The sequence below is a fragment of the Lepisosteus platostomus genome, chromosome 5, assembly GCF_059453375.1.
Source record: "Lepisosteus platostomus isolate fLepPlt1 chromosome 5, fLepPlt1.hap1, whole genome shotgun sequence".
Classification (NCBI taxonomy): domain Eukaryota; kingdom Metazoa; phylum Chordata; class Actinopteri; order Semionotiformes; family Lepisosteidae; genus Lepisosteus; species Lepisosteus platostomus.
The window spans coordinates 65,231,826-65,257,547 of NC_142615.1; the positions used below are offsets into that span (position 1 = coordinate 65,231,826).

Here is a 25,722-nt window from a genome sequence, read left to right on the forward strand (position 1 = left end):
CTAGACCTGCTGGAGGAGGATCTCCCAGACAGCTCTGTCAGTCTCACAGCGCCCATCCTCTCCCTGAGCGTCATCCCACACATCATCGTAGTCAGTCCTATCAGGGGCAGGGGCTCCTTCTTCAGAGGGCAGTGTGGGCAGGACCCTGTCCACTCCAGGGCCAGGCTGGAGGACACCTGACAGAGAGACAGACTCATGATTTGTCAAATGAGCCAGTTATTGAAATAATATTGTTACAAATTAGGATTATGAAAATTGTGAATATCAAAAATGACTGAGTAGATAAATTAAAAAATAAATTAATCATAACCCCCAACTTTTAAAGATTTTGCCAAGAATATACCCAAGCATTTGGTATAGTTAAAGGCACATAAGAGATTTGTTCTTTGGAACAGCTTTATTGAAAAAAGTAATAGTTCAGACAATTAGTTAAATATTTGTTAACAACACTACACACAACATAAACATACAACACGCAATTACAAATTTGCTAACAAGGTGTTTTAGACACCTACATCCTAAACACCCAGAAAATCCTCAAACTGCTACCAAGTATTCAGCTTTTACAGAACACCTACATAAAAGAAAGAGAAAAACCAAACCTTCTAAACCAAAGACATTACAACCTACAGTTAAATCTCTTTCTTTGTGAACCCAATTGCTACAAAATGAATGGGAACCTATCTCCCTGTTCTAAAGATGCTCCCACTAGCCAGGAGAGGCACTTTTTAACTAAGGGATTATATAAAAATAAAAGTTTCTAAAAACAACAGAAAGGCAAGCTCTCTTTATGAGGTTCAAAGACTAAACTCCAGTCTGGTCTTCCCAGTTGATCTTGACAAGTAGTAGAAGCAAGAAGTAGCTCTCGCCTTCTATCATTGACAGTTGATTGACAATCATTTACCCAGAACTTTATGGTTGCTTTGATCTCTGAATCTCACACCTCAGCATCTCAGCAAACATCTCCTTGCTTTGCAGCCACTAGCCATGTACTGTAATTGGAATTGGAATTGATGACATTACCCAGGTGTACCTAGATTTTTTAAAACACTTACATAGTCACAATAGTGTAGTGAATGGGGATTTTAATTTTCTGTAACAATCAGAAATTATAGCAGTATATTTTGAGAGTACTTGTAGACTTTTAGGAACTAATCAAACATAATAATCTATAGTCTCACACATGCATTCTAACCAGACAATATACAATTTATTGATATAATCATAATTTGCATAACAAACAATAAGCATAATAAAACATACTGTATCTGAGAAGTACTCTGCTTTGATATCAATGACTATTAGTGGGCTAACAGTTATAGTATACAGAATAGATGTTACAATATTGTACTCAAAAGCGTTTAATAGGTTTTTTTAATTAAATTGTATCTTTTTGGAAGAATTGATGATTCAGTGTAGAATTCACTTATACTTATGAAGTATCAATGCTCTAAAACCACAGTGAGGAAGACCTAGTAATTTCTGAGCCTAGTGATTCTCTCTGCAGTCAGAGAACAGAATTCCTCGTCTTGGGGAATCTAAAGCTTTGTTCTGCCCAGACCTCATTCTCTCATCATTAATCAGCTGTTGATCAATTTAAATCAATTTAAATCTGATTGGCTAGGTGTGTCAGTAGGTGGGTTTCAGTGACACTGTGATCTTTGTGATCTAAGTTTGTACAATTCAGGTCACTCAGTCTTTATTGGCTGTTATTGATCCTTGTAGGACATGATAGAGTGAAGCTACTGCTACTGCAAAATGCCTGATTCCCCCCTGTCTTGGATGACAGTGCAACAGAGATGGATTACTGGAGGTTATCTTTCCCATCCCTGAAATACCTAACCCACACTGAGCCCCCTGGCTGTACTTTTACCTGAAGTGGGGTCTTCCTCACTGCTGAATACATCACTGTACCCAGAGGGTGTCTCATCAGAGAGGAGTCTCCCTGTGAACAGAAGAGAAGGTCAGTAATGGCTCTGTCATTCTGACACAGACTGGCCTGTCAGAGACCTCTTCTCTTCTAGGTAGTGTTTATTTGAAGATATGAAATTAGGTTGAGACTAATTTCTAATGACAAAGGCTACTGTGGGCTGGTACAGGGGGTACTCCTTAGTCTTATTTATAATAACTCACCTGACACAGTGTCTGGATTCTGGGGCACAGTGATGGCATCATCATAGTACTCAGGGGCCTCTTCTTTCACAGAGGACATCAGCTTTCCTAAAGCACACAGAGCACAGCTTCACTGTCACACATCAGCACACTGAGTTATCTAGAGCACAGGACTGCTGGAGCTCATCAGAACACACTGATTAACTCAACATCACACAGGAACTAAAACTCCAGGCTCTACGTACAGGAGATCAGGGGGAACCTGATTTCCAGTCCTATTCACAACTGTAATAAATGTAAAACAATTCCTAGATTTTCAAATAAGATGTTGAAGGACAACAGGGCAGAGAAAGTTTGAGGATTTTCTGGGTGTTTAGGATGTAGGTGTCTAAAACACCTTGTTAGCAAATTTGTAATTGCGTGCTGTATGTTTATGTTGTGTGTATTGGTGCAGAGTTTCCTCATGTGATTGGACTGAAATAACCCACCTGACAAGGCATCTGGACTCTGAGGTACAGTTACAGCATCATCATAGTACTCTGGGATCTCTTCTTTCACAGAGGCTATCGAGTCTCCTGAACCACACAGAGAGACAGAGAATTTACACTTCAGGACTCAGACTTACTTTGACCATAGAGCTGCAAAGTAATTGGAAAGTGTGATTTTAAATGTTTTGTGGTGTATAGTTAAGCCAAAACTCTAGGGTCGCTGATTAATCTGATCTGAAAGGCCGTTTTTACAGCATGCTGTTCCGCAGTCTCCTTTTCTATCAAAACCAATGAGAGCAGCACCCTGTTTACCACCCCAGTATTGACCAGGTCTAGTTTTGCTCAGCATCTGTGATTTGCTGAGATAAGACTAGTGTGAGGCAACACTGAAGAGCTGGCTTTATAAGGTATCAAACACATTTGGTTTTATTTGTATAATTCAGAATTTTCTACCTAAGTTCTCTAAATATCAGCCTGGTTTGAGGTGAGAGTGAGTACTGGACTGAAGACCTCCTTACTCCCGCACTGAGCCCCCTGACTCCATCTCCCCTCACCTGGCACTGGGTCTCCCTCACTGTCCTCCACATCATCGTATCCAGAGGGCAGCTCGTCAGAGAGGAATCTCCCTGTGAACAGGAGGACAGATCAGTATTACCTGCAGTCAGACAGCAGCCTCATTGTCTTCCACTGGCTGTGGAAGAAGCCAGGGTGTGAGCAGTATCTCAGAGTTTGTGTGTATAAGGCAGATCAGGAACTGTGAACTGTGGTGTCAGTTACTTTGACACCAGTTGAGAAAAAAAAATCCTACAGTCAGTCAGCACTGTCTCTGGGAGAGAAGCCAGGTTGTCAACAGAAACACAGAGTTTATGATGCTTTTCTTCACTTACTTTGACAGCAGTTGAGAAAGAAAACTCTACAGATTTAAAACCAGTATGGTGTGATGTTCTACAAGTGTTAAGTCCTCAGATCTTCCTCAGAAGATGGAGACTAATCACTCCTGAAGACTCTCTCCACTCACCTCTCCTGGGGGCGCTGTAGGTTCCCTCCCTGGCCAGTTTGTACTCTATTTCCTCGTAAACAGCATCATGATAGGGGGCGAGTGCTCCCTTAGATAGGGCTGTGTGAGAAAACAGACACTCAGGGTTAACATGCAGGGAGAGGAGTACAAGATCAAACATTGACTACTAAACCTTCTTTGGACATTACAGCACATAAATGTTATGCTTCTGGATTTGCAAATTTCCTGATATCTCCATCTGTAATTGTTGATAATCTTTTTTAAACTTTAAATGGTTTTCTCTACCAGGTCTCTACCAGGGCACAGCCGGTGCCCCTCAAGGCTGTGTGCTCAGCCCACTGCTCTACTCCCTGTTCACCCACGACTGTACTGCTAAGTTCAGCACAAACACCATCACCAAGTATGCTGACAATACCACAGTCGTGGGCCTGATCACTGACAACGATGAGGCTGCCTACAGAAAGGAGATAAAACAACTCGCAGACTGGTGCCGAACCAACAACCTATGTCTCAACATCAGCAAAACCAAAGAGCTGATTGTTGACTTCAGAAGACAAGGAAAAGTTCACTCCCCCATCTACATAGAAGGTTCTGCGGTGGAGATGGTGAATAACTTCAAATTCCTAGGCGTTCACATCTCTAAGGACCTTACATGGACACTGAACACCTCCAGTCTCATCAAGAAGGCACAACAGTGGCTGTACTTCCTGAGAAGGCTGAAGAAAATACACCTACATCCACAGATCCTCACCAACTTCTACAGATGTCCCGTGGAGAGCATACTGACCAGCTGCATCACAGTCTGGTACGGCAACTGCACCACATCCGACCGTAAGGCACTACAGCGGGTGGTCAAAACTGCCCAACACATCGTCGGCAGTGCCTTACCATCCATCCAGGAAATATACAACACCAGGAGTCTGAAAAAAGCCACCAAAATTATGTCTGACCCCACTCACCCCGGTCATAACTTGTTTGTTCCCCTACCATCTGGCAGAAGGTTCCGGTCACTCCAGTCGCACACAACTAGACTCCAAAATAGCTTCTTCCCAAGAGCTGTCAAGTTGGTGACGCCCCCACTCCCTTCCACCTTATTATGATCTCTCCTTACATCCTCCTGTACCCACAACCACTGTACTCCTACACCACCACACACACATGTAAGCCGAAATTGTACTGTCCCCTCGATAGCCCAGTAAAATTGTAACAGGCATAATAATATTCAATATTAATTAACCATACTACTTTTAACCACTGTTTTTTTGCACTGTTCCAAGAATTACCTTGCACTGTTTTTGTCCTGTTAAATTTTCTCTGCGGAATTTTGCACAGTTTTCGATTACTTGATTACATGTTATTTATGTTATGTTATTACGTTACTTTTATTGCTATTGTGTAACTGTCTTATTGTGTAACTGTCTATTGTCTCATCTTCTGTCCTATTTATATACTGCACCTGAGTGACTTTTGAGAAACACTTTTCATTATACTATGCACCTGTGTAAGTTTAATGACAATAAAGTTGAATTGAAATGAATTGAATTCTTCCTCAAGGTAATTATGTAAATATAAGTTCCATGTGAGTGACAGAACTGACCACTAGAGGTCACTATGTGGATGGAGAGTTCCCTCCCTACCTTTCCTCAGATTCCTGTTCTGGATCAGCTGCCCCACTAACAGGGCCAGCACCACGAAGAGCAGAGCCCCCAGCAGCAGGAGGACCAGGGGCGAGGCAGACAGGCCTCCCAGTGGCTGTGTCTGGGGTGTTGTCCTGGTTCTGCCTGAGAGAGGGGGAGACAATGGATGATTGGTTGGTCAGGGATCAGGAGAGGTGCTCTTGGGCTCATATACACTTCGACACATGTCCTGTTCTCCTCCTGTTCCGATATGTGGCTCTCATGGCTTCAGGGTGAACCCAAGATCAATGAAGAACAGTTAAGGATTCCCAATCTAACCCATCAGGACTGTCACTAAATCAGTGTGGAAAGAGAGGACACTTGCACAAGATCTACACTGGAAATCTGAAAACACTGATCTTCACTCTGAGAGAGGAGAGGAGACACTACAACAACACTGGGAATCTGAAGAGACACTGATCTTCAGACTCAAGGAGGAGAGGAGACACTACAGCTACACTGGGAATCTGAAGAGACACTGATCTTCACTCTGAGAGAGGAGAGGAGACACTACAACAACACTGGGAATCTGAAGAGACACTGATCTTCACACTCAAGGAGGAGAGGAGACACTACAACAACACTGGGAATCTGAAGAGACACTGATCTTCACACTCAAGGAGGAGAGGAGACACTACAGCTACACTGGGAATCTGAAGAGACAGAAAGACAGGAGTTATCAATGACAAGGAAGATTTCTGTTCACCTGTAGCTGTTGCTGGACTGGCTGTTGTCTCTGACAAACCTGTAAAAGAGATAGGAGAACTGTCATTATTTTGTCTTTGGTTTTAAAGCAAGTTGAATCCAGAGTGGTCTTAATAAAAAGAAAATCTTTACATTTGTTCCTTGAGGTCAAATCTAGGATTGCTGGATGAATTGTGTCTTGTTCGGAATTAAAGCCTAGTGTTGTTCACATACACAGGGCTACAAAACATCCCAATCTTGTGACTGATGATCTTAGTTGGTTCAGTTAGTTATTAAGCAGTGATAGAGTATGGGTGACATCAGTCTAACTTCTCCATTGATCTGCTACCTTGTTTATCTACAGTTCTAAGACTATCCTCACCTGTACAGGTAACCCCTGCATCCTCCTTGTGTCGACAGTCACTCTGATTTAGTCCAGAGTGACAGCAGTCCCACAGGTGAAGTTCACTGCCTGTGCAGTTCACCTCGTCCAGCCAGATGGCGCCATTTCCTGGTCCGAATGAGGCCTCTATTGCTGCGCTCACTGCGTCCCCACAGCCCAGCTGTCTGCAGACCACCTGGGCATCCTGCAGGTCCCAGGAGTCGTCACAGACTGTCCCCCAGGAGCCCTCATACCGCAGCTCCACCCGGCCAGAGCAGTTAGTGCCTCCAACCAGGCGCAGAGCCAGTGGGACTGAAAGTCAACAGAAAGGTTAACGAGTGTCATTAGATCTGTGACTGTAGACAAGAGTGAGGTATTGAGTGGCTCTAGAAGAGAGCTGTATGGTTACTGTTCCTCAGCTCAGGGCTGCGGTGTCCCTGTCTGTTTTCCACACTGAACTCACCTGGGCAGTGCTGCTGTGGCTGCTCTTCCTGAGGGGCTGGAGTGCTTCTGTCAGCTTCTTTTCTAGGACCTTCAAAGATTAATAATAATTATTTCATTTTATACATGTTTGGAGATAAATTAATAAGAATTCAGTTTAAAGCTTTTGTCTGTTCTAAATATGGCAAAACACTAATTTACAGAGCATTACTCTTCCCTCTGTACCTGAGCAGGTGATCTCAGCCACTTCCCGATCTGTGCAGTCATTCTGACCCCAGGGGGAGGAGGGACACTGCCACAGGGTGGAGTCGTGTTTGCGACAGGAGACAAAGTCCAGCCATCTGGGATCAGGGCTCAGCCTGGAGTTTGTCTCTCTGACGGTGCCCTTGTCTCCACAGCCCAGCTGTTTACAGATCACTGCGGCTGTGGAGTCAGTCATGCCGTTCTGACACACACTGCCCCAGGTGCCATTGTAGTAAACCTCTGCCTGTCCTGAACAGCCTGCAGACAGTCTCAGGAGAGTGTGATCTGTCAAGACAGCAGGGAAAGTCAAAGGAAACAAACCCTGACAAGACAGCCCAACGTTTAGTTCTGAACTGGAAAGAAACAACAAGCAAACAATGTGAACAGCAACCAGTCTCATTTCCTGTACTAATCCAGTTATAACTGACTCACGTAATGAAACAAGGACAGCTGTACAATAACACAGTTGACATGAATGTGACTGTGTGGTTCTGTTCATTCAGAACCTGGACAGTGCATCACACAGAGCTTTAAAATCCCATTACATGAGCAGGTTCTGACCCAAAATGTAATTCTGATCAGCTTGGCTATTCAGCAGCAGCACAACTAAGAGACTGAGGCATGAAAGTAGAATTTATCTTGAGTTTCTTTCTCTCTTTATTTATTTTTGCTGGGATGTGAATATGTGCATTCACAACTGTATCATAAATATAAATATTTATTTTAAAATTAATTCTGCATCCAGCTCAGTCTTTTCCTCAACAAGATGTATTTAAGCACTCCAGATGCAAACCATATCCACAACGTGGAATTTAAGAATATGGATTATTTTACTTAACTAACTTACTGAACACAAGATTCTCACATCCTCACAAGTCAAACATATCTAGGCACTCTAGATGCAAGCCATATCCACAATGTGGGATTAAATTATCTGAATCATTGTAATTTTAATTATCTCCCCTTACCTGAACACAGGATTCTCACATCCTCCTTGTGTCCACAGTCGTGCTGTCCCCACCATGCTGAGGGACACTCCCCCAGGGACGACTCATTCCCCAGACAGCCCACCTCGTCCAGCCAGATGGGTCCAGTTCCCTGGCTGAAGGAGGCTGGCACTGGGCTACTGAGGGCCGTCCCACACTGGAGCTGCCTGCACACCACCTGAGAGTCTGCCAAGTCCCAGGAGTCATCGCAGACTGTCCCCCAGGAGCCATTGTGATAAACCTCCAGCCTCCCAGCACAATCATCTCCTCTCCCAACCAGCCTAAGGGATAGCTGATCTAGGACCAGAAAATTAGAGGTCAGGGGTCAGAGATCAGGAGTTCTAAGAGATCACCATGACCTCATGTTACAAGTTGGCCCACTAGGCACAGCAGATACAGTTCAAGTACAGTGTTTCTTGACTTTTGATTAATTTAATATATACACTTACTGTAACAAATTGTTCATAAGCAGTATATATATAATATTATATATATATATATTTAATATATACAGTAAGTTTAACATATTCCACATTGTTCATAAACAGTATACCAGATAAGTTATTTTTTCTGACCCACTGTTGGGCATAGAGACAATAGCTCCACCAGTGTCAAATTGCATTATTCAGATAGATGTGTTTCCTGTAGATCCCAAAGACCCGAGTGTGTTTGTGACACACAGAAAAAACTGCACACACACAGCTGTTGCCTCACTGACTGATCTGGGATTCCACTGAGCAACAGAGACATCAGCACACACTGAGAGCCCTGGAGATACAGAACAGGGGTTTATTCATACCTGGTGTTTTGGAAGAGGGAAGAGCTGAAGAAAGGAAGTCTGTGAAACAAACAGAGAGAGAGAAATCAGACTGTTAACCTTGTGTGAGAGGAGCAATTTAACACCAGAAATGAAACTACAAATAAAACAGCACTGATGTGATTAAGACAGTCCTCATTCTCTCTTTACCTGCTCCAGGTGAATCTCTGGTCATATTTGAGTCTGTAAAAGAGAAGAAAGGAGCTCATTTCTGTCAACAGGAGTGATGTTTCACCAGTGGAATGTCAGCTGTGTGTGGGGCTCAACTGCACATAACATCTGTAAACTTTGACTTTCTGAGACTCACTTTCTTTTCAGGCTCCTGTTTAATTGGGCTTTTAGAGCATTGATATCAACATAAATATAAAACTGAGCTTTAGTCCTCAGTGTATTTGTGCATCTATCCATCAGAAAGAAAATAACAACCTAATAACACCTTGAGGGAATATTTGAGATAGATATGACATGTTTAAAACACACTCACGTTTTAAGGAATATGTGTTTTCATCTTTGCATCTCTTACATAACTGGGAGTGTGTAACAGAGCAGATATTCAATAATGAAAACAGTGTGCTTCTGTGTGTAAGCAGAGGGAGTGTCACTGTGTTTTAAATACACGATTCTCACCAGAGCAGATTACTCCTGCGTCCTGTCCATGAGAGCACCCTGCTCTCCCCCATGTAGAGACAGCGCAGTGTGAGAGACGGCTCTCATTGCCCTTGCACTCAAACACATCAGCCCTTACTGGTCCACTGCCCTGTCCAAACCAGGCCTGTCCTGGTGCTGCTACAGCCTCTCCACAGCCCAGCTGCTGGCAGAGAGTCCTGGCATCTCTCAGATCCCAGTACAGGTCACACACTGTCCCCCAGTCCCTGAAGAGCCACTGTAACTCCACTCGGCCAGAGCAGGAGTCAGAGCCGTTCGCCAGCCTGAACCCTGTGTATCCTGCAGATAGGAGAGAACTTCACCAGCATGACACCACAGCAGGCCACAAGAAATACAACAAATTAAAGTACCAATACAGTGAAAAAAACTATAAGATCCAGCACATAGTGAGTGAGAAACCAATAGCAGGCATAGAATAAGGACAGATATTGTGATGCCATAAGGGATTGTTTCCTCAAAGGGTGCTACTTTCCCTGGGGACTCATTTTTCCACGTTTTCCCCATACGTAAGATAACGATGTGCAGCTCATAGGAGACAATTAGCACCCTGCTCTAGGCCACATGAAACCAGGAAGGACTTGGAGAAGACAGAAAAATTCCCCAATAATTGCCTCAGCCTGGCACATATTGAAATAAAGTATTAATAAACCGTCCCCAAGATGAAGGTTTTCACTTATATTTTCATCTCTACAATTCCAGTCTTAGGCCTGAAGAATAGCGTTGATATTTCTGTAACAGTCCTTGCCATCACACTGGCTGTTTACCTTACTTTTCCTAGCTTCATTGGTGAGGAGCTTTGTTACAATTGAAAAATCTACCTACTACCTGCTAACTGTACTTTTTTTCCCACACAGTCTGAGGGCTGAAGGGTAGGCTGCTGCTATTAAAACAGGCTTTGGCACAGCCTAGGCTGATTCGTTTTCCCAGCCTCAAGGCTGAAGGGCAGTTTTCGCCATTGCACAGGCTGTAGATACACGTTTCACAAGACAGCCCAGGCAGAAAGCACCATCCCCTCAGTTCTTACACTGAACCACCTGTGTTATTTTCTTCCCCTAGCAGTTTCCACACCAGGCGCTGATGGGAACACCGACACAGCCACAGGGACTGTCCTATGGTCACTCACACTCCCCTCTGCCACACCCTGGTTATCCGCAAAAATGACAACATCCTCAAAAACAACAAGCTCCTATGTCTAGTGTGCCCGGTCCAGGTCATATACTGTAAGTTCCAGCTAACAAATCATGTTTTAAATTAAGTCTGGTGTGTGGGGTGTGTGCTTGGGACCCTGCCTAGAACATGCCGATTGCGTGCTACCCCACTCGACACTCCTCAGGAGATCACCCACTCTCCTCAGGAGATCACTCAGTCTACATCAGAGATCACCCAATCAAAATATGTATCATTTATGACTCTATAACGATTGTTTCCATGAAGGACAGTGATGTGACTCACTTACCTGTACAAGTCAGACCCACAGCTCTGTTCTGGGAGCAACTCTGCTCTGGCCTGGCTGCAGTGGGGCAGTGCTGTAGCTTGGACTCTTGTCCTGTACACTGGAACTGCTCTGACCCGACTGGACCCTGGCCCTGTCCGTAATGAGCGCCTCTGTGTATCACTGAAGGAGCCCCACAGTCCAGGTCACGACAGACAACCTCTGCATCCTGCCAGTCAAAGTCAGAGTCGCACACTGAGGTCCAGGTGTTCTTGAGATTCACCTCCACTCTACCAGAGCAGAGACTGTGTCCGTTCACCAGCCTCAGGAAACCTGCAATAGAGAACTACAGGCTGTCAGTCTGAGCAGGTAATCTCTCATAGTGCAGCTCATTGCTCACTGCCACTGAACCTGGTGCCTGTGAGAATTAAACTTACTACCCTATGAAAATAAATTACCTTCATGTGAAAAATAGATATCATAGATTCTCAATTTAAATCTTGACTTCTTATTGTTCCATTCATAAATAGATTTACACCTATGATTAGGCATAGAAAATTACATTTTATAAATGCATATACTATTACAATCAATTGTACAATAATGCAAAGTGCTTTCAATAAGAATATAGATAATAGGATATAAAAATTAAATGAAAGAGAGGAGTGTTGGAAGAAAATCTGAAAGGTCAACGTCAAATAGTTAAACCAAAAAATATTTTGTGGCTGAATGTTTTAACTGAAAGTAAAATTGATTAATTTCTTCCAGAAATAATGTAGATATATGTTAATCAAATAATTTTAGATGTATATTAAGATCAAAGAGGCTAAATCACCAATCCCCACCTCCACCTCCACCTGTTCTCTAAACTGTGTCTCTGAAGAAACTCAGTGCATTATTAGCATTATAGCACAAATAAAACTCACAGACACCAAATTGATCAGTCTGTGGAACATTACAAAATACCCAAATTATCACTATCATTCCAGCTGCTCAACATGCCCATAACTATTACTACAGCGCTGACAGTAGTGCTACATGTTGCACACCGACTGCTGTGAAATCAATCAAAACAGAAACTGATAACAAATCCATCCATGAATTCTGCTTCTTCCAATTCAGTGGAGCCAGAGGTATGAAATTAATAACTACAGAAGAAATGGCTGATCATTATCATCTAATTCACAAAAGAAGAGCAGCGTTACTCCAGGCATTATAAACCCAAGGAACAGAGATCTCACATCCTGGCACTGCTGGAGCAGGACAGTCTGACCTGGGCACTGACAGATACTCTGGAGATGACCAGGACCGTCACAGCCTGGCACTGCTGGAGCAGGACTGTCTAACCTGGGCACTGACTGACACTTTGGACAAGACTAGGACTTTCACAGCCTGGCATTACTGGAGCAGGACTGTCTGACCTGGGCACTGACAGATACTCTGGACAAGACCAGTACTGTCATAGCCTGGCTCTGCTGGAGCAGGACTGTCTGACCTGGGCACTGACAGACACTCTGGACAAGACCAGGACTGTCACAGCCTGGCACTGCTGGAGCAGGACTGTCTGACCTGGGCACTGACACACACTCAGGACAAGACCAGGACTGTCACAGCCTGGCACTGCTGGAGCAGGACTGTCTGACCTGGGCACTGACACACACTCTGGACAAGACCAGGACTGTCACAGCCTGGCACTGCTGGAGCAGGACTGTCTGACCTGGGCACTGACACACACTCTGGACAAGACCAGGACTGTCACAGCCTGGCACTGCTGGAGCAGGACTGTCTGACCTGGGCACTGACACACACTCTGGACAAGACCAGGACTGTCACAGCCTTGCACTGCTGGAGCAGGACTGTCTGACCTGGGCACTGACAGACACTCTGGACAAGACCAGGACTGTCACAGTCTGGCACTGCTAGAGCAGGACTGTCTGACCTGGGCACTGACAGACACTCTGGACAAGACCAGCACTGTCACAGCCTGGCATTACTAGAGCAGGACTGTCTGACCTGGGCACTGACACACACTCTGGACAAGACCAGGACTGTCACAGCCTGACACTGCTGGAACAGGACAGTCTGACCTGGGCACTGACACACACTCAGGACAAGACCAGGACTGTCACAGCCTGGCACTGCTGGAGCAGGACTGTCTGACCTGGGCACTGACACACACTCTGGACAAGACCAGGACTGTCACAGCCTGGCACTGCTGGAGCAGGACTGTCTGACCTGGGCACTGACACACACTCTGGACAAGACCAGGACTGTCACAGCCTGGCACTGCTGGAGCAGGACTGTCTGACCTGGGCACTGACACACACTCTGGACAAGACCAGGACTGTCACAGCCTTGCACTGCTGGAGCAGGACTGTCTGACCTGGGCACTGACAGACACTCTGGACAAGACCAGGACTGTCACAGTCTGGCACTGCTAGAGCAGGACTGTCTGACCTGGGCACTGACAGACACTCTGGACAAGACCAGCACTGTCACAGCCTGGCATTACTAGAGCAGGACTGTCTGACCTGGGCACTGACACACACTCTGGACAAGACCAGGACTGTCACAGCCTGACACTGCTGGAACAGGACAGTCAGACCTGGGCACTGACACACACACTGGACAAGACCAGGACTGTCACAGCCTGACACTGGTGGAGCAGGACTGTCTGACCTGGGGACTGACAGACACTCGGGACAAGACCAGGACTGTCACAGCCTGACACTGCTGGAACAGGACTGTCTGACCTGGGCACTGACAGACACTCAGGACAAGACCAGGACTGTCACAGCCTGGAACTGCTGGAGCAGGACTGTCTGACCTGGGCACTGACACACACTCTGGACAAGACCAGGACTGTCACAGCCAGGCACTGCTGGAGCAGGACTGTCTGACCTGGGCACTGACACACACTCTGGACAAGACCAGGACTGTCACAGCCTGACACTGCTGGGACAGGACAGTCAGACCTGGGCACTGACACACACTCTGGACAAGACCAGGACTGTCACAGCCTGACACTGCTGGAGCAGGACAGTCAGACCTTAGCACTGACACACACTCTGGATAAGACCAGGACTGTCACAGCCTGGCACTGGTGGAGCAGGACTGTCTGACCTGGGCACTGACAGACACTCTGAACAAGACCAGCACTGTCACAGCCTGGCACTGCTGAAGGAGGACAGTCTGACCTGGGCACTGACACAGACTCTGGATAAGACCAGGACTATCACAGGACTATGAGACTGCTAGAGCAGGACTTTATGACCTGGACATTGACAGACCAGGACTACCACAGCCTGGGACTGCTAGAGCAGGACGGTATGACCTGGACACTGACAGACCAGGACTATCACAGACTGGAAATGCTAGTGCAACTGTCTATCCTGGAACGTTGTTTTTCAAAGGGAATTTGTCTTGCACATCACAAGCTCACAAACATAACAAATACAAGAAAAGTCCAACACCATAACTCAAAATAACATTCAATTTGTATTCCTACAAATTGGAATACAAATTGTGCACTCCTACAGTACCATAAGGTTAAACCAACCAAAAAAGAGTACCTTCCAATGAGTCAGACAACATTAATATCTCTACCTGCAAACATTTTTCGATTGTTCAAAAACTGAATGCTTTTAGTTGTAAAGAAGATTAATGTTTTCTTAGTGTTAATACAGGGAATTGGGTACCCCCTCATAGATTCCTGAGACATCTAGTCCTGAAACTGTCCACACTGACCAGGATGGAATTTCTCAGTCTGTTGTAACTGTCAAACAACTGGTCCTGAAACTCTAAACACTGACCAGAACAGTCCCTCAGTCAGCTGGACCTGAAAATGTCCACACTGACATGAACAGAGTCCCTCAGTCAGCCGGTCCTGAAACTGTCCACACTGACCAGGATAGAGTCCATGTGTCAGTTGGACCTGTAACTGTCCACACTGACTAGAACAGAGTCCCTCTGTCAGCTGGACCTGAAACTGCCCACACTGAAGGATAGAGTCCCTCAGTCTGCTTTAACTGTCAATCAGCTGGACCTGAAACTGTCCACACTGACCAGGACAGAGTTCCTTATTTAGCTGAACCTGAAACTGTCCACACTGACCAGGATAGAGTCCATGTGTCAGTTGGACCTGTAACTGTCCACACTGACTAGAACAGAGTCCCTCTGTCAGCTGGACCTGAAACTGCCCACACTGAAGGATAGAGTCCCTCAGTCTGCTTTAACTGTCAATCAGCTGGACCTGAAACTGTCCACACTGACCAGGACAGAGTTCCTTATTTAGCTGAACCTGAAACTGTCCACACTGACAAGGATAGAGTCCATCAGTCAGCTGTTCCTGAAACTGTCCACACTGACCAGGATAGAGTTTCTCAGTCAGCTGGACCTGAAACTGTCCACACTGACCAGGATGAGTTTCTCAGTCAGCTGGACCTGAAGCAGTCCATACTGACCAGTATAGAATCCGTTAGTCAGCTGGACCTGAAACTGTCCACACTGACCAGGAGAGAGTCCGTCAGTCAGCTGGACCTGAAACTGTCCACACTGACCAGGATAGAGTCCCTCAGTCAGCTGGTCCTGAAACTGTCCACACTGACCAGGAGATAGTCCCTCAGTCAGCTGGACCTGAAACTGTCCATACTGACAAGGATAGAGTCCATCAGTCAGCTGGTGCTGAAGCTGTCCACAATGACCAGGATAGAGTTTCTCAGTCAGCTGGGCTTTACACAGTCCACCATGACCAGTATAGAGTCCCGCAGTCAGCCTGTCCTGAAACCGTTCAGAGTGACTAGGATAGAGTCTCTCAGTCTGCTGTACCTTAAGCAGTCCTCACTGACCAGGAGAGAGTCATTCAGTCTGCTCTAACAGTCAAACACTGGGAAAAACTAAGATTGCTGCTGGAAGAGGTGTAAGTGGGGCCAGCAGGGGGCACTCACCCTGCGGTCCATGTGGGTCCTAATGTCCCAGTATAGTGACAGGGACACTATACTCTAAACAGGCGCCGTCCTTCGGATGAGACGTAAAACCGAGGTCCTGACTCTCTGTGGTCATTAAAAATCCCAGGGCGCTTCTCGAAAAGAGTAGGGGTGTAACCCTGGTGTCCTGCCCAAAATTTCCAATTGGCCCTTACCAATCATGGCCTCCTAATAATCCCCCTCTATGAATTGGCTACATTACTCTGCTCTCCTCCCCACTGATAGCTGATGTGTGGTGAGTGTTCTGGCGCACTATGGCTGCTGTCGCATCATCCAGGTGGATGCTGCACATTGGTGGTGGTGGAGGGGAGTCCCCATTACCTGTAAAGAGCTTTGAGTGGAGTGTCCAGAAAAACGCTATATAAGTGTAAGCAATTATTATTATTATTAAACAGCTGGTCCTGAAACTGTCCACACAGACCACAACAGAGTCCCTCAGTCAGCCTGTCCTGAAAATGTCCACACTGACAAGGAGAGAGTCCCTCACTCAGCTGGAACCTGAAGCTGTCCACACTGACCAGGACCGAGAACCCTTAATCAGCTGGTCCTGAAACTTTACATCCTGACCAGGACCAGACAAGACCACTGACCAGACCAGAGTCTCTCAGTCAACTGGTCCTGAAACTATCCATACTGACCAGGACAGAGTCATTCAGTCAGCTGGTTCTGAACCTCTCTGAAGAATATATTCTTTAGATGAGCACTATTGAGACTGCATCAGAGATGTGAGATGACCACAGTGTGATATCTCCCTGGAATAAAGGTGACTGATGTTGTCTGTAAAGTCAGAAGACTCTTAGCTAAGGCCAGTGACCAGTAACCCTGTTCCTTTCAATGCAGGTACAAATGATATTGGTGTAAATCATATTGTTATAAATAACATTCTTAAAGGTGTGAAATTCAGACACATTGGCAACAAAGAGAAGAACATCACCAGATTTTCTCAGTAGATCTACAAAATCCAGGGTAAGGAAAACTACAAATTTCATTCTGTGAACAACATACTGGATGTGTTAACACATTGATATGCCAAATAGGGCACTGATCCAGGTGGGTGCATGTGGTCAACACAGACTGTTGGCTCATTTTTACTCACTCTGCTTCAAGAATATGGGTATCATCAAAATCCCATCTTTGGAGAACAGGATTCGTGGTGACCACAATTCCCTTTAATCATTAACCAAACTGACGATCTCTAATCCCATTGCTCACAATACCCTAGGCTACACCTCAGTGGTATAATTGTTTTCTTACCTCTTTCTGCTCTGTAATCTCCTCCAAGGTCATGCCCGAGGTCTCAGAGCAGAGAGACATGGACAGCTGCCTGTCACACTAATCCCCTTGTGGGGTAGTAGCAATGCAAACCCTCTTCCAGTAGGACCCATTTGTCCTGAACTGCTCTACCTCCCTCATTACCTTACCAGTGGTCCAAAAAGGCAATGACTGAGCCTGTTTGTGTTTCAGAGCCTTCTGCAGCTCCTTGGTGCATCACTCTCTCTGAGAGCCAGGCTCCTTGGCGCAGCACTAACACACTAGCAGGTGTGTTCTGCTAGGCTGCTCTTCAAAATTGTGGTGGCATACAGCTGTCAGCACCTCAACCCTGTGACACCAGGCTACAGTATGTCTCACACATACATTAAATGCTAAATTACAGTAGGCATATGCCACAGAGAAATAACTGCGGATAATAATATTCCAACACTGTGTAATGAAATTAAGAATTTATTTTGAAGACATGGATTTTATGAGAGACTTTAACTTTCCCCATATACGTAGATTAGAAAAAACCTATAAGAAATGTAGGAACAGAAAACAAAATGGAAGATGGATAGTGACAGCTTTCTTGTCCAGTTGGTTAGAGAATCTCCAAGAGGAAATGCTTATTTAAATCTATTTTTTTAACAATCAAGACAGAGAGTAACAAAAGTGAGAATAATTATGGAACTGCAATAATAGTATGGTGTGCTTTGAAGTACATTTTGAAACTGAACAGGTTGAGACCAATCTCACAAATTTACAGAAAGCAGATTATGAAGCAATTCTGAGGCAAGTAGAACATCTGTTGTAGCAGAGATACAACAGATATTAATATGCAGATCTGACCAATTCAGCACTGTTTAATGAAATTAACATACTAGAGTATGCAGCCCAAATGACAACATGTGGGTCATATTTTATCCTTTTTTAAGTCACTTGAGGGACATCAGTCACTTCATGTTAACAAACAGGCACTAGCTGATCCCTTTTGGCCAGTGTCTCTGTACCTTTATCCCCTGACACAGTGGTGCAATTCTGGTCACCGCTTAGGAAAAACAAAATAAACCGCTACACTAGTATCAGTCCATAAAAGGATAACCAGATACATATTGGGGTATTAAAGGATATTCTACACTGACAGGCTGAAGGAACAACACCTTTCTAGTCTTCAGGAGAGAGGGAAACTGACATATGTATTTAGAAATCCTCATGACATGGGCCATGGCAATGTTAACCCTGTGGACGTCAGAGAAACAAGGTGCAGAGGACAGAAGTTGAAACATTTAAAAGTGAGAACAGGATGCAGCTCTTTACACAAAAGGATCTGGGGGTTCGGAACAAGATACCTAACAATTTTGTTGTGGCCAAAACCCTGCTTTCCTTTAACAAAGGTCTGAGAAAGAAAGAGGTCCCTGGATTAAAGAAAAATAAAATAAGATAAATGAACTCCTCACATTTCTAAATAGTATTAAATTATTGTTATATTTAATGTTTTATTTCTTATTATTTAACCGAGATATATGTATTTTTATAAGTTAATATTCATTGTTGAATGCAGCCTGTTACCTGAACAGATTACTCCAACATCATAAATATGGGAGTAAACTTCTGATTCTGAGCCACAGTCCCTCAGCGTAGACTCTGACCCGCTGCAGGAAATGTGACTCAGCAGGATTGATCCAGACCCTGGTCCAAAGTGAGCTCCTCCTGGTGCTGAAACAGCAGATCCACAGCCCAGCTGTCTGCACACCACTGCAGCATCATTGATATCCCAGTCACTGTCATCAATCGTCCCCCACTGTCCACTGTGATGAATCTCCACTGTCCCCTCACAGGGACTGGCACCATTCACCAACCTCACATCAGTGCTGCCTGGAGAGAGAGGACAGGATCTAATAACACAATGTCTGGAGAGACAGACAAACTGATTAATACACACACTGACTCACACAACTAATGTCATTGACATGAGAGAAAAAGATTGAATTGTATGTTTGAAAAGATGGAAATATTGCTTCATTTTTTCTGTAATCCAGGAGCTGTTGTCATGACAGTGACAGTAATGCCTGTATGACATCAGAAATCTGTGACTTGTGTTGCAGTGGTTCTGGGAGCTGGGGTTACTGCACTGGACCTTGGTTATATTGACTTCATGATGTCAAAGTGCTGGGACTTGTGTTACTTGCATTTTGGGAGCTATTGTAACCACGATAGACAGTGGACAGCTGTAATGACTGTATGACTTCAAACAGCTGAAGCAGTGTTTAAGCATTTCCGGAAACTGTGATCACTACGGAGGACAGTGGTTTTAATGACTGTATGACTTCAGAGGGTTCCATCTTCCTGGGTTTCTGGTCACTACAGTGGACAGTGCCTGTAATGACTATGAGTTCAGGGGGCTGAGACTTCTGTTTCTGTTTTTTTTAGTAAGCTTTGGTCACTATTGTGACTAATGACTGTATTATTAGGATTCTGGGAGCTGTGGTCACTTCAGTGGTCTGTGGCTTTAATTACTTTTTTACTTCAGAGGGCTGGGACCTGTGTTCCTTTATTTTTTCTGGGACCTGTGTTTACTAACGTGGACAGTGTCTGTAGTGACAACATGACTTTCTGGGGGCTTCGATTTATGTTTTTTTTAAAAAAAATAATTCCTTACACTTATATATCGCTTTTCTAGACACTATAAGAGGACCAGAGGAAGGGTCATCCAGGACAGGTATTTTAGGAACGATCTGCTCACTATACTTGACTTGGACCTGACCAAGATGGTCGCTAAGAGAAACCAGCTGACCCGCAGATGGAAAGGGCTCAGTCTGAAAGACAACGAGACGCAGGTGGGTCTCATCAGGAAACACAATATATTATGCCCCGAAAAATAGCGAACCGGCACAGAAGCCAGTAGGTGAATGCGTTTTGGAGGAGATAGTGGAATCAGGTTGGTGTGGATAAAGATTTAAGGACAATGGATTTACGGAATAAATAAAGGATAACGGTATACGGTTTGTGATTTGGACTCGGCGCGGATTTGTGGGGTTTTACGGACTTTTGGAACATGGACTGAATAAGGATAGAGAAAACGGATTGCGGACTGGTTTGGAAGACAGACGAACGAAAGAAAAGGCGAAAACTTCACGATCTTTCCTGAAAAGATGTCTTAAATTGTGGAGGACCTTGATGGTCCCTGTACTTTAGTGACTTAAACTTCATTCCACTCCCTGAACTCTCAGGTTTCCTCCTCTCCTCTTTTCGAAATTCCCCTCTCTCGTCCTTAATCAAGGCTTCTGTGGCATGCTGTCGGTCCACTAAATCAACCGCCTGGTCTAAGGTCTGGGGATCCCCATCACTCACTTTTCTTTTCAAGTGAACAGGCAGACTCCTCACAAAGTGGTCCAATACTACTCTTTCTACCACTTGCCCCGAGTTTAGTTCTTCTGGCTGAAGCCATTTCTTCACCAGATGTACCAGGTCAAACATCTGAGATCTAGTGGGCTTGTCTATTTGATACTTCCAGTTATGATCCGGACTGCTCGTATCACCGTGGTTACCCCTAATCTTGCCAAAATCTCATAGTTCATAGTTCTCAGCATCCTCTTCTTTTAAATCATAATAAGCCTTTTGGGCTTCCCCAATTAAATAAGGCGCTACTCTCCCTGCCCATTGCTCTCTGGGCCATGCATTCCTGGCAGCTGTTCTCTCAAAAGTGGTTAAATATGCTTCCACATCATCGAGCTCTGTCATCTTTTGAAGCCCAATTTCTTCCATCTTACTGGGTTCTCTCCCTGTTACTGAGGACCGTCTAATTTCTTCTCCTAATCTTTGCAATTCCAAATTCTGCTCTTCTATAATTTGTTGATTTGTTTCCGTTTCCATGCTGTGCCTGTATGGCTACTTGTTGTCCCTTTAAAGCCTGGAACTGGGCTAGGGTGGCTTGGGACAATTGTTGTATCAGTTGTTCCATTGTTCTTAGCGAGAGTTCACACCCAAACCGAGAGAGAAGAGAAAAAAAAAGTAAATTTTTTATTTCCACAAGTCTTAGTCCCGATCAGCGGGTTGGCCGCATCCTCCACCAATTGTGGTGCCTCCGGGGGAATAGGTTAATGTACTAAATACAAAAGTACTCAGACAACACACTCTTCTTTTATTTTAGTGAAGTTTTCGCCTTTTCTTTCGTTCGTCTGTCTTCCAAACCAGTCCGCAATCCGTTTTCTCTATCCTTATTCAGTCCATGTTCCAAAAGTCCGTAAAACCCCACAAATCTGCGCCGAGTCCAAATCACAAACCGTATACCGTTATCCTTTATTTATTCCGTAAATCCGTTGTCCTTAAATCTTTACCCACACCAACCTGATTCCACTATCTCCTCCAGAACGCATTCACCTACTGGCTTCCGCGCCAGTTCACTGTTTCCGGGGCATATATATTTTGTTTCCTGATGAGACCAACCTGCGTCTCGTTGTCTTTCAGACTGAGCCCTTTCCATCTGCTGGTCAGCTGGTTTCTCTTAGCGGCCATCTTGGTCAGGTCCAAGTCAAGCATTGTGAGCAGATCGTTCCTAAAATACCTGTCCTGGATGACCCTTCCTCTGGTCCTCTTACAACACTCTACTCAAAGTTCTTTACAGGTAATGGGGACTCCCCTCCACCACCACCAGGATGATGCAACAGCAGCCAGTACACTCACCACACATCAGTTCTCAGTGGGAAGGAGAACGGAGTTGTGAAGCCAATTCATAGATGGGGATTACAAGTAGACCATGTTTCATGAAGGCCAGAGTGAGAGTTGGCCAAGACAAAGGGGGAAAACACCTCTACTCTTCTCAAGATACACCCTGGGACTTTCAATAACCAAGAGATTTTACGTCCCATCTCAAAAACATTGTTTTTTTACAGTAGAGTGTCTCCATCACTATACTGGTGTGTTAGGACTCACACTGACCATAGAATGAATGCCCCCTTACTGGTCCCATTAAAACCTCTTCCAGCAGCAACTTTAACTTTCCCAGGAGGCAACCCACCCAGGTACTGGCCAGGCTCACACCTTCTGAGGGGGTTTCCAGGTGTCAATTGCAGGGTTATATAGCTGATGTAAAAGCAACTTTTTAACTTATGGTCATTACAGCAGTCAGTGGCAACAATGACTGTGTGCCCCAGTTTCTGTATGGTGTGCTTACTATAGTCAACAGTGACTGTAATGACTGTGTTCCTTCTTGGTGCTATGGTCACTATAGTGGACAGCGACTGTAATGACTGTTTCCCTGTGTTCCTATGAGCTGTGGTCAACACATCAACACACCGGTCAGTAGATTTAATGACTGTGTTCCTAGTTTTTGGGAGCTATCGGTACCTCAATGGACAGTGGCTTTAATTACTATATTTTTTATCTGTCCCAGCTCCTGTGACAAGAGGGGTTTCACAAACACTGATAATGACAGTCATTGTATGATTGTGATGTTGAAAAACTGCTAAAAAGTCCTGCAGTTATGAATCTCTACATGATTACCTGTTTAATATTTCAAAACTTAAATCATATTATATTAAATAACTAAATATACTGATGGAAAAAAGAAATGCAACACCTCCCCTCCACACTCTGGCCTGGCTGGAACAGGCTGAAGAGTGACTCATTCGTGAAGAGGACCTGATGCCACTGCTGATGAGTCCATCGCAGCCCCTGTCTGGCCCAAGCCAGTCGGGTGTGACGTCTAGAAGGTGTGAGCAGAGGGCCTCTGACAGGTCGCCTTGCTCTAAGGCCAGCACCATTGAGCCTCACTCTCCTGTCACTGATGCAGGCATTATAACTGCCGACAGTTTCAGCAGCAGTACAGGTGGTAGATCTGAAACAATCTCTCAGATGGTCTGATGTGGCGGTACTGCTCTGGTCTGGTCACTTGAGGGTGACCGGATCTTGGACAGACATCTGTCCTGCTGGTGTGCTGAAACCTTCTCTGCAGTCGGGACACAGTGGAGCGGCTTACTCCATAGTGTCTGGCAACGTGGGCACATGACATGCCTGCCTGCAGCATGCCAATGGCCCTCTCCTTTGCTTCTGGTGACATTCGAGGCATTATGGAATGCACAGAAAACTAAGAAATGTGGCCTTTATCTTGCAGTGACTTAAGCTTTGAATTAAGGCCTTTTTAAAGGTGTACTGCTCAGGCATTGTTACACCTGTACCTCATTGGCTAAAAGTGCACCTAACGAGCTTTTGTGTGATTGGAAAGTTGCAATGCCTCACTGCACAAGCTGTATTGCTGGTCAGAGGGATTAAAACAAAGTGACAACTTTTTTGTGAAAGGACATAAGTTTTAACTATGGTATTCTCATTCCAGAAATGTTTATTTTTTCCATCAGCATATTTAATTGGCATTACCCTTATGTACATACATATTTTTATACATTTCTAATGTACACAGAACAAATACACATTCTTTTTAAAACCCCACAATATGCAAAAATAACCCCTGTTATTATGATACTAAGATAAGATCTAAAAACACAAACTAAATTAATTAGCTGTGAAATAGCAGTCAAATCCTGTATTAACATAAATCACAACTTCCATTTTTTAATTCTTGTTATAATATGACATTCTACTGTAGCTCTTAAATTATTGCTATTACACCTCAGTTTCTAATAAGACACCAGTTTCTAATAATGCAGCATCCATACTAACAATTTTCACAACTGTTATTAAATTCTGCATTTTCTGACTTCCAAATCAGTAAAGAATGTTTCATTTGCATTACAGCATGCCTCTTCAATGTCTTAACACAGAAAACCTGGTCTACATGAACCAGATACAGTAGTACTAATATTTTAACACTTTAAAAACTACAATTGTCCTAGCACTCCAGTACTTTACATTTTTAAAACATAATTATATAACTTCCTATCACAATGGAACACCTATTCCTGTAAAACAGAGGAAATATTTGTTTTCACAACAAATGAATCTCACACATCTTAAAGACAGATTCATGTGAGATTCATTTGTTGTGACTGTTTGAACAAACAAGTGACATAATGAAAGCATTAAAACTCCAGTCTTAATTATCGCACGTACATGCTTTAATATTTAGTTGTTAATAACACACTTACTGTTTATCTATTAAAACATCAGTCTTTAATACTAAAATATCAGAATCTCAAAAATATTCCAGTCTTTAATAACACACTTATTCTATTACTATTTCTGTCTGTAATAATAAAATATCTGTGTCTTAATAATACTCTAGTCTTTAATAACACACTAATATTTGTTAATACACCAGTATGTAATAATAGCTTGTACAATGTTCAGCACAATAAAACAATAAACATCCCAGGTAAATATTTCTGATTCACCCTGTATGGTATAATATTATTATAGAACCATTTTTCTTTATTGCTCACACTTCTTCTGTTTTCACGTAAATGAAGAATGTCTCACATGTTCCAGCAAATCACTCAAATTGCTGCTACTATATGAAGAATTGTATTATTGTTATTATTTGTACATAACGTTTTAAGAGATTAGCACACAAAATATTTTCACAAATTATCAATAGAGGATGATTGTGACCAACCGCTACTATAGATGATTAACACGGCAGCAAAAAATAACCCAATCCTGACCCAGCCTGACACAGTGTAGTGTATTACCAACGTGAATATGGAATTAACTGACAAGTAATTAAGTAAATTAAGTGCCTTGGGGTAACCCTGTTGAGAAAGTCATGATATAAAAATAAATTGAAGTGAATTGAAGTATACTGGGGAGATGAGTGGAGTACATGTAGCACCCATGGTGTAAATATTAATTATGTTTCCTATATGAAATTATACTAAATAAATATTAATAAAATTATTGTAGATTGTTAACTTTTTTGGAACTAACAAACCCAGAAAATGTAATTTGGAACAAATTTTGATAAAATACCACAGTTTCATTTAAAGTAAATTCTCCATTTTCCAAATTCTCTCATTTTCCCATTACTTTTTTGCTCCATTTCCATCTAAAACTATAACCATATGATTGTACATTGATGGAAATGAAATTATTCATACAGTGCTTTAAAAAAATTGTTCTGGGCAATAGCTTTTTTTCCTGAATTGTACTATCAGAATAAAATTAATTATAATATTAATAATTTCAGATGTATTATTTTAATAATATTTAAATAAAATCCCATAGAGCTGAATTTAAAATAAACACAAAGATCTCAACTTAAAACGTTTCTAAGCAACTAATTATGTTTCTGCACACACAGACTTAGAAAAAAATACATAATTATTTTGAAAAATACAGACACATTTTAAGGTAAATAATTAATTTTTCTACCCACTTCTTGCTACTTTTCCATCTAAACTTTAATTCCAGTTATTGTCTGTCTGTCTGTCTGGACCTCGCAACCCAAACTATTTAAAAAAAATACTTTTTCATCTAAAATATTAATTGCACTTGTTGTCTGTTTGGAGAGGAGAAGACTGGACACTTACTGGCTGAGCTGTGCAGCACCAGGACAGCGAGAGAGAAGATGGACAGGCAGCTCTCCAT

General features: G+C 43.6%; 1 protein-coding gene across 1 annotated transcript; it reads right to left on the reverse strand.

Annotated features, from left to right (window-relative positions):
• On the reverse strand, positions 1–25,722 carry LOC148671386 (antigen WC1.1-like). Its single transcript, XM_088631046.1, has 10 exons — positions 25,665–25,722; positions 9,475–9,792; positions 8,013–8,327; positions 6,361–6,672; positions 5,256–5,399; positions 3,619–3,717; positions 3,155–3,226; positions 2,601–2,687; positions 2,134–2,220; positions 1–119 (listed from the first exon to the last, which is right to left on the reverse strand). The coding sequence occupies exons 1-10, from the start codon at positions 25,720–25,722 to the stop codon at positions 1–3; spliced, it is 1,611 nt and encodes a 536-aa protein (XP_088487172.1).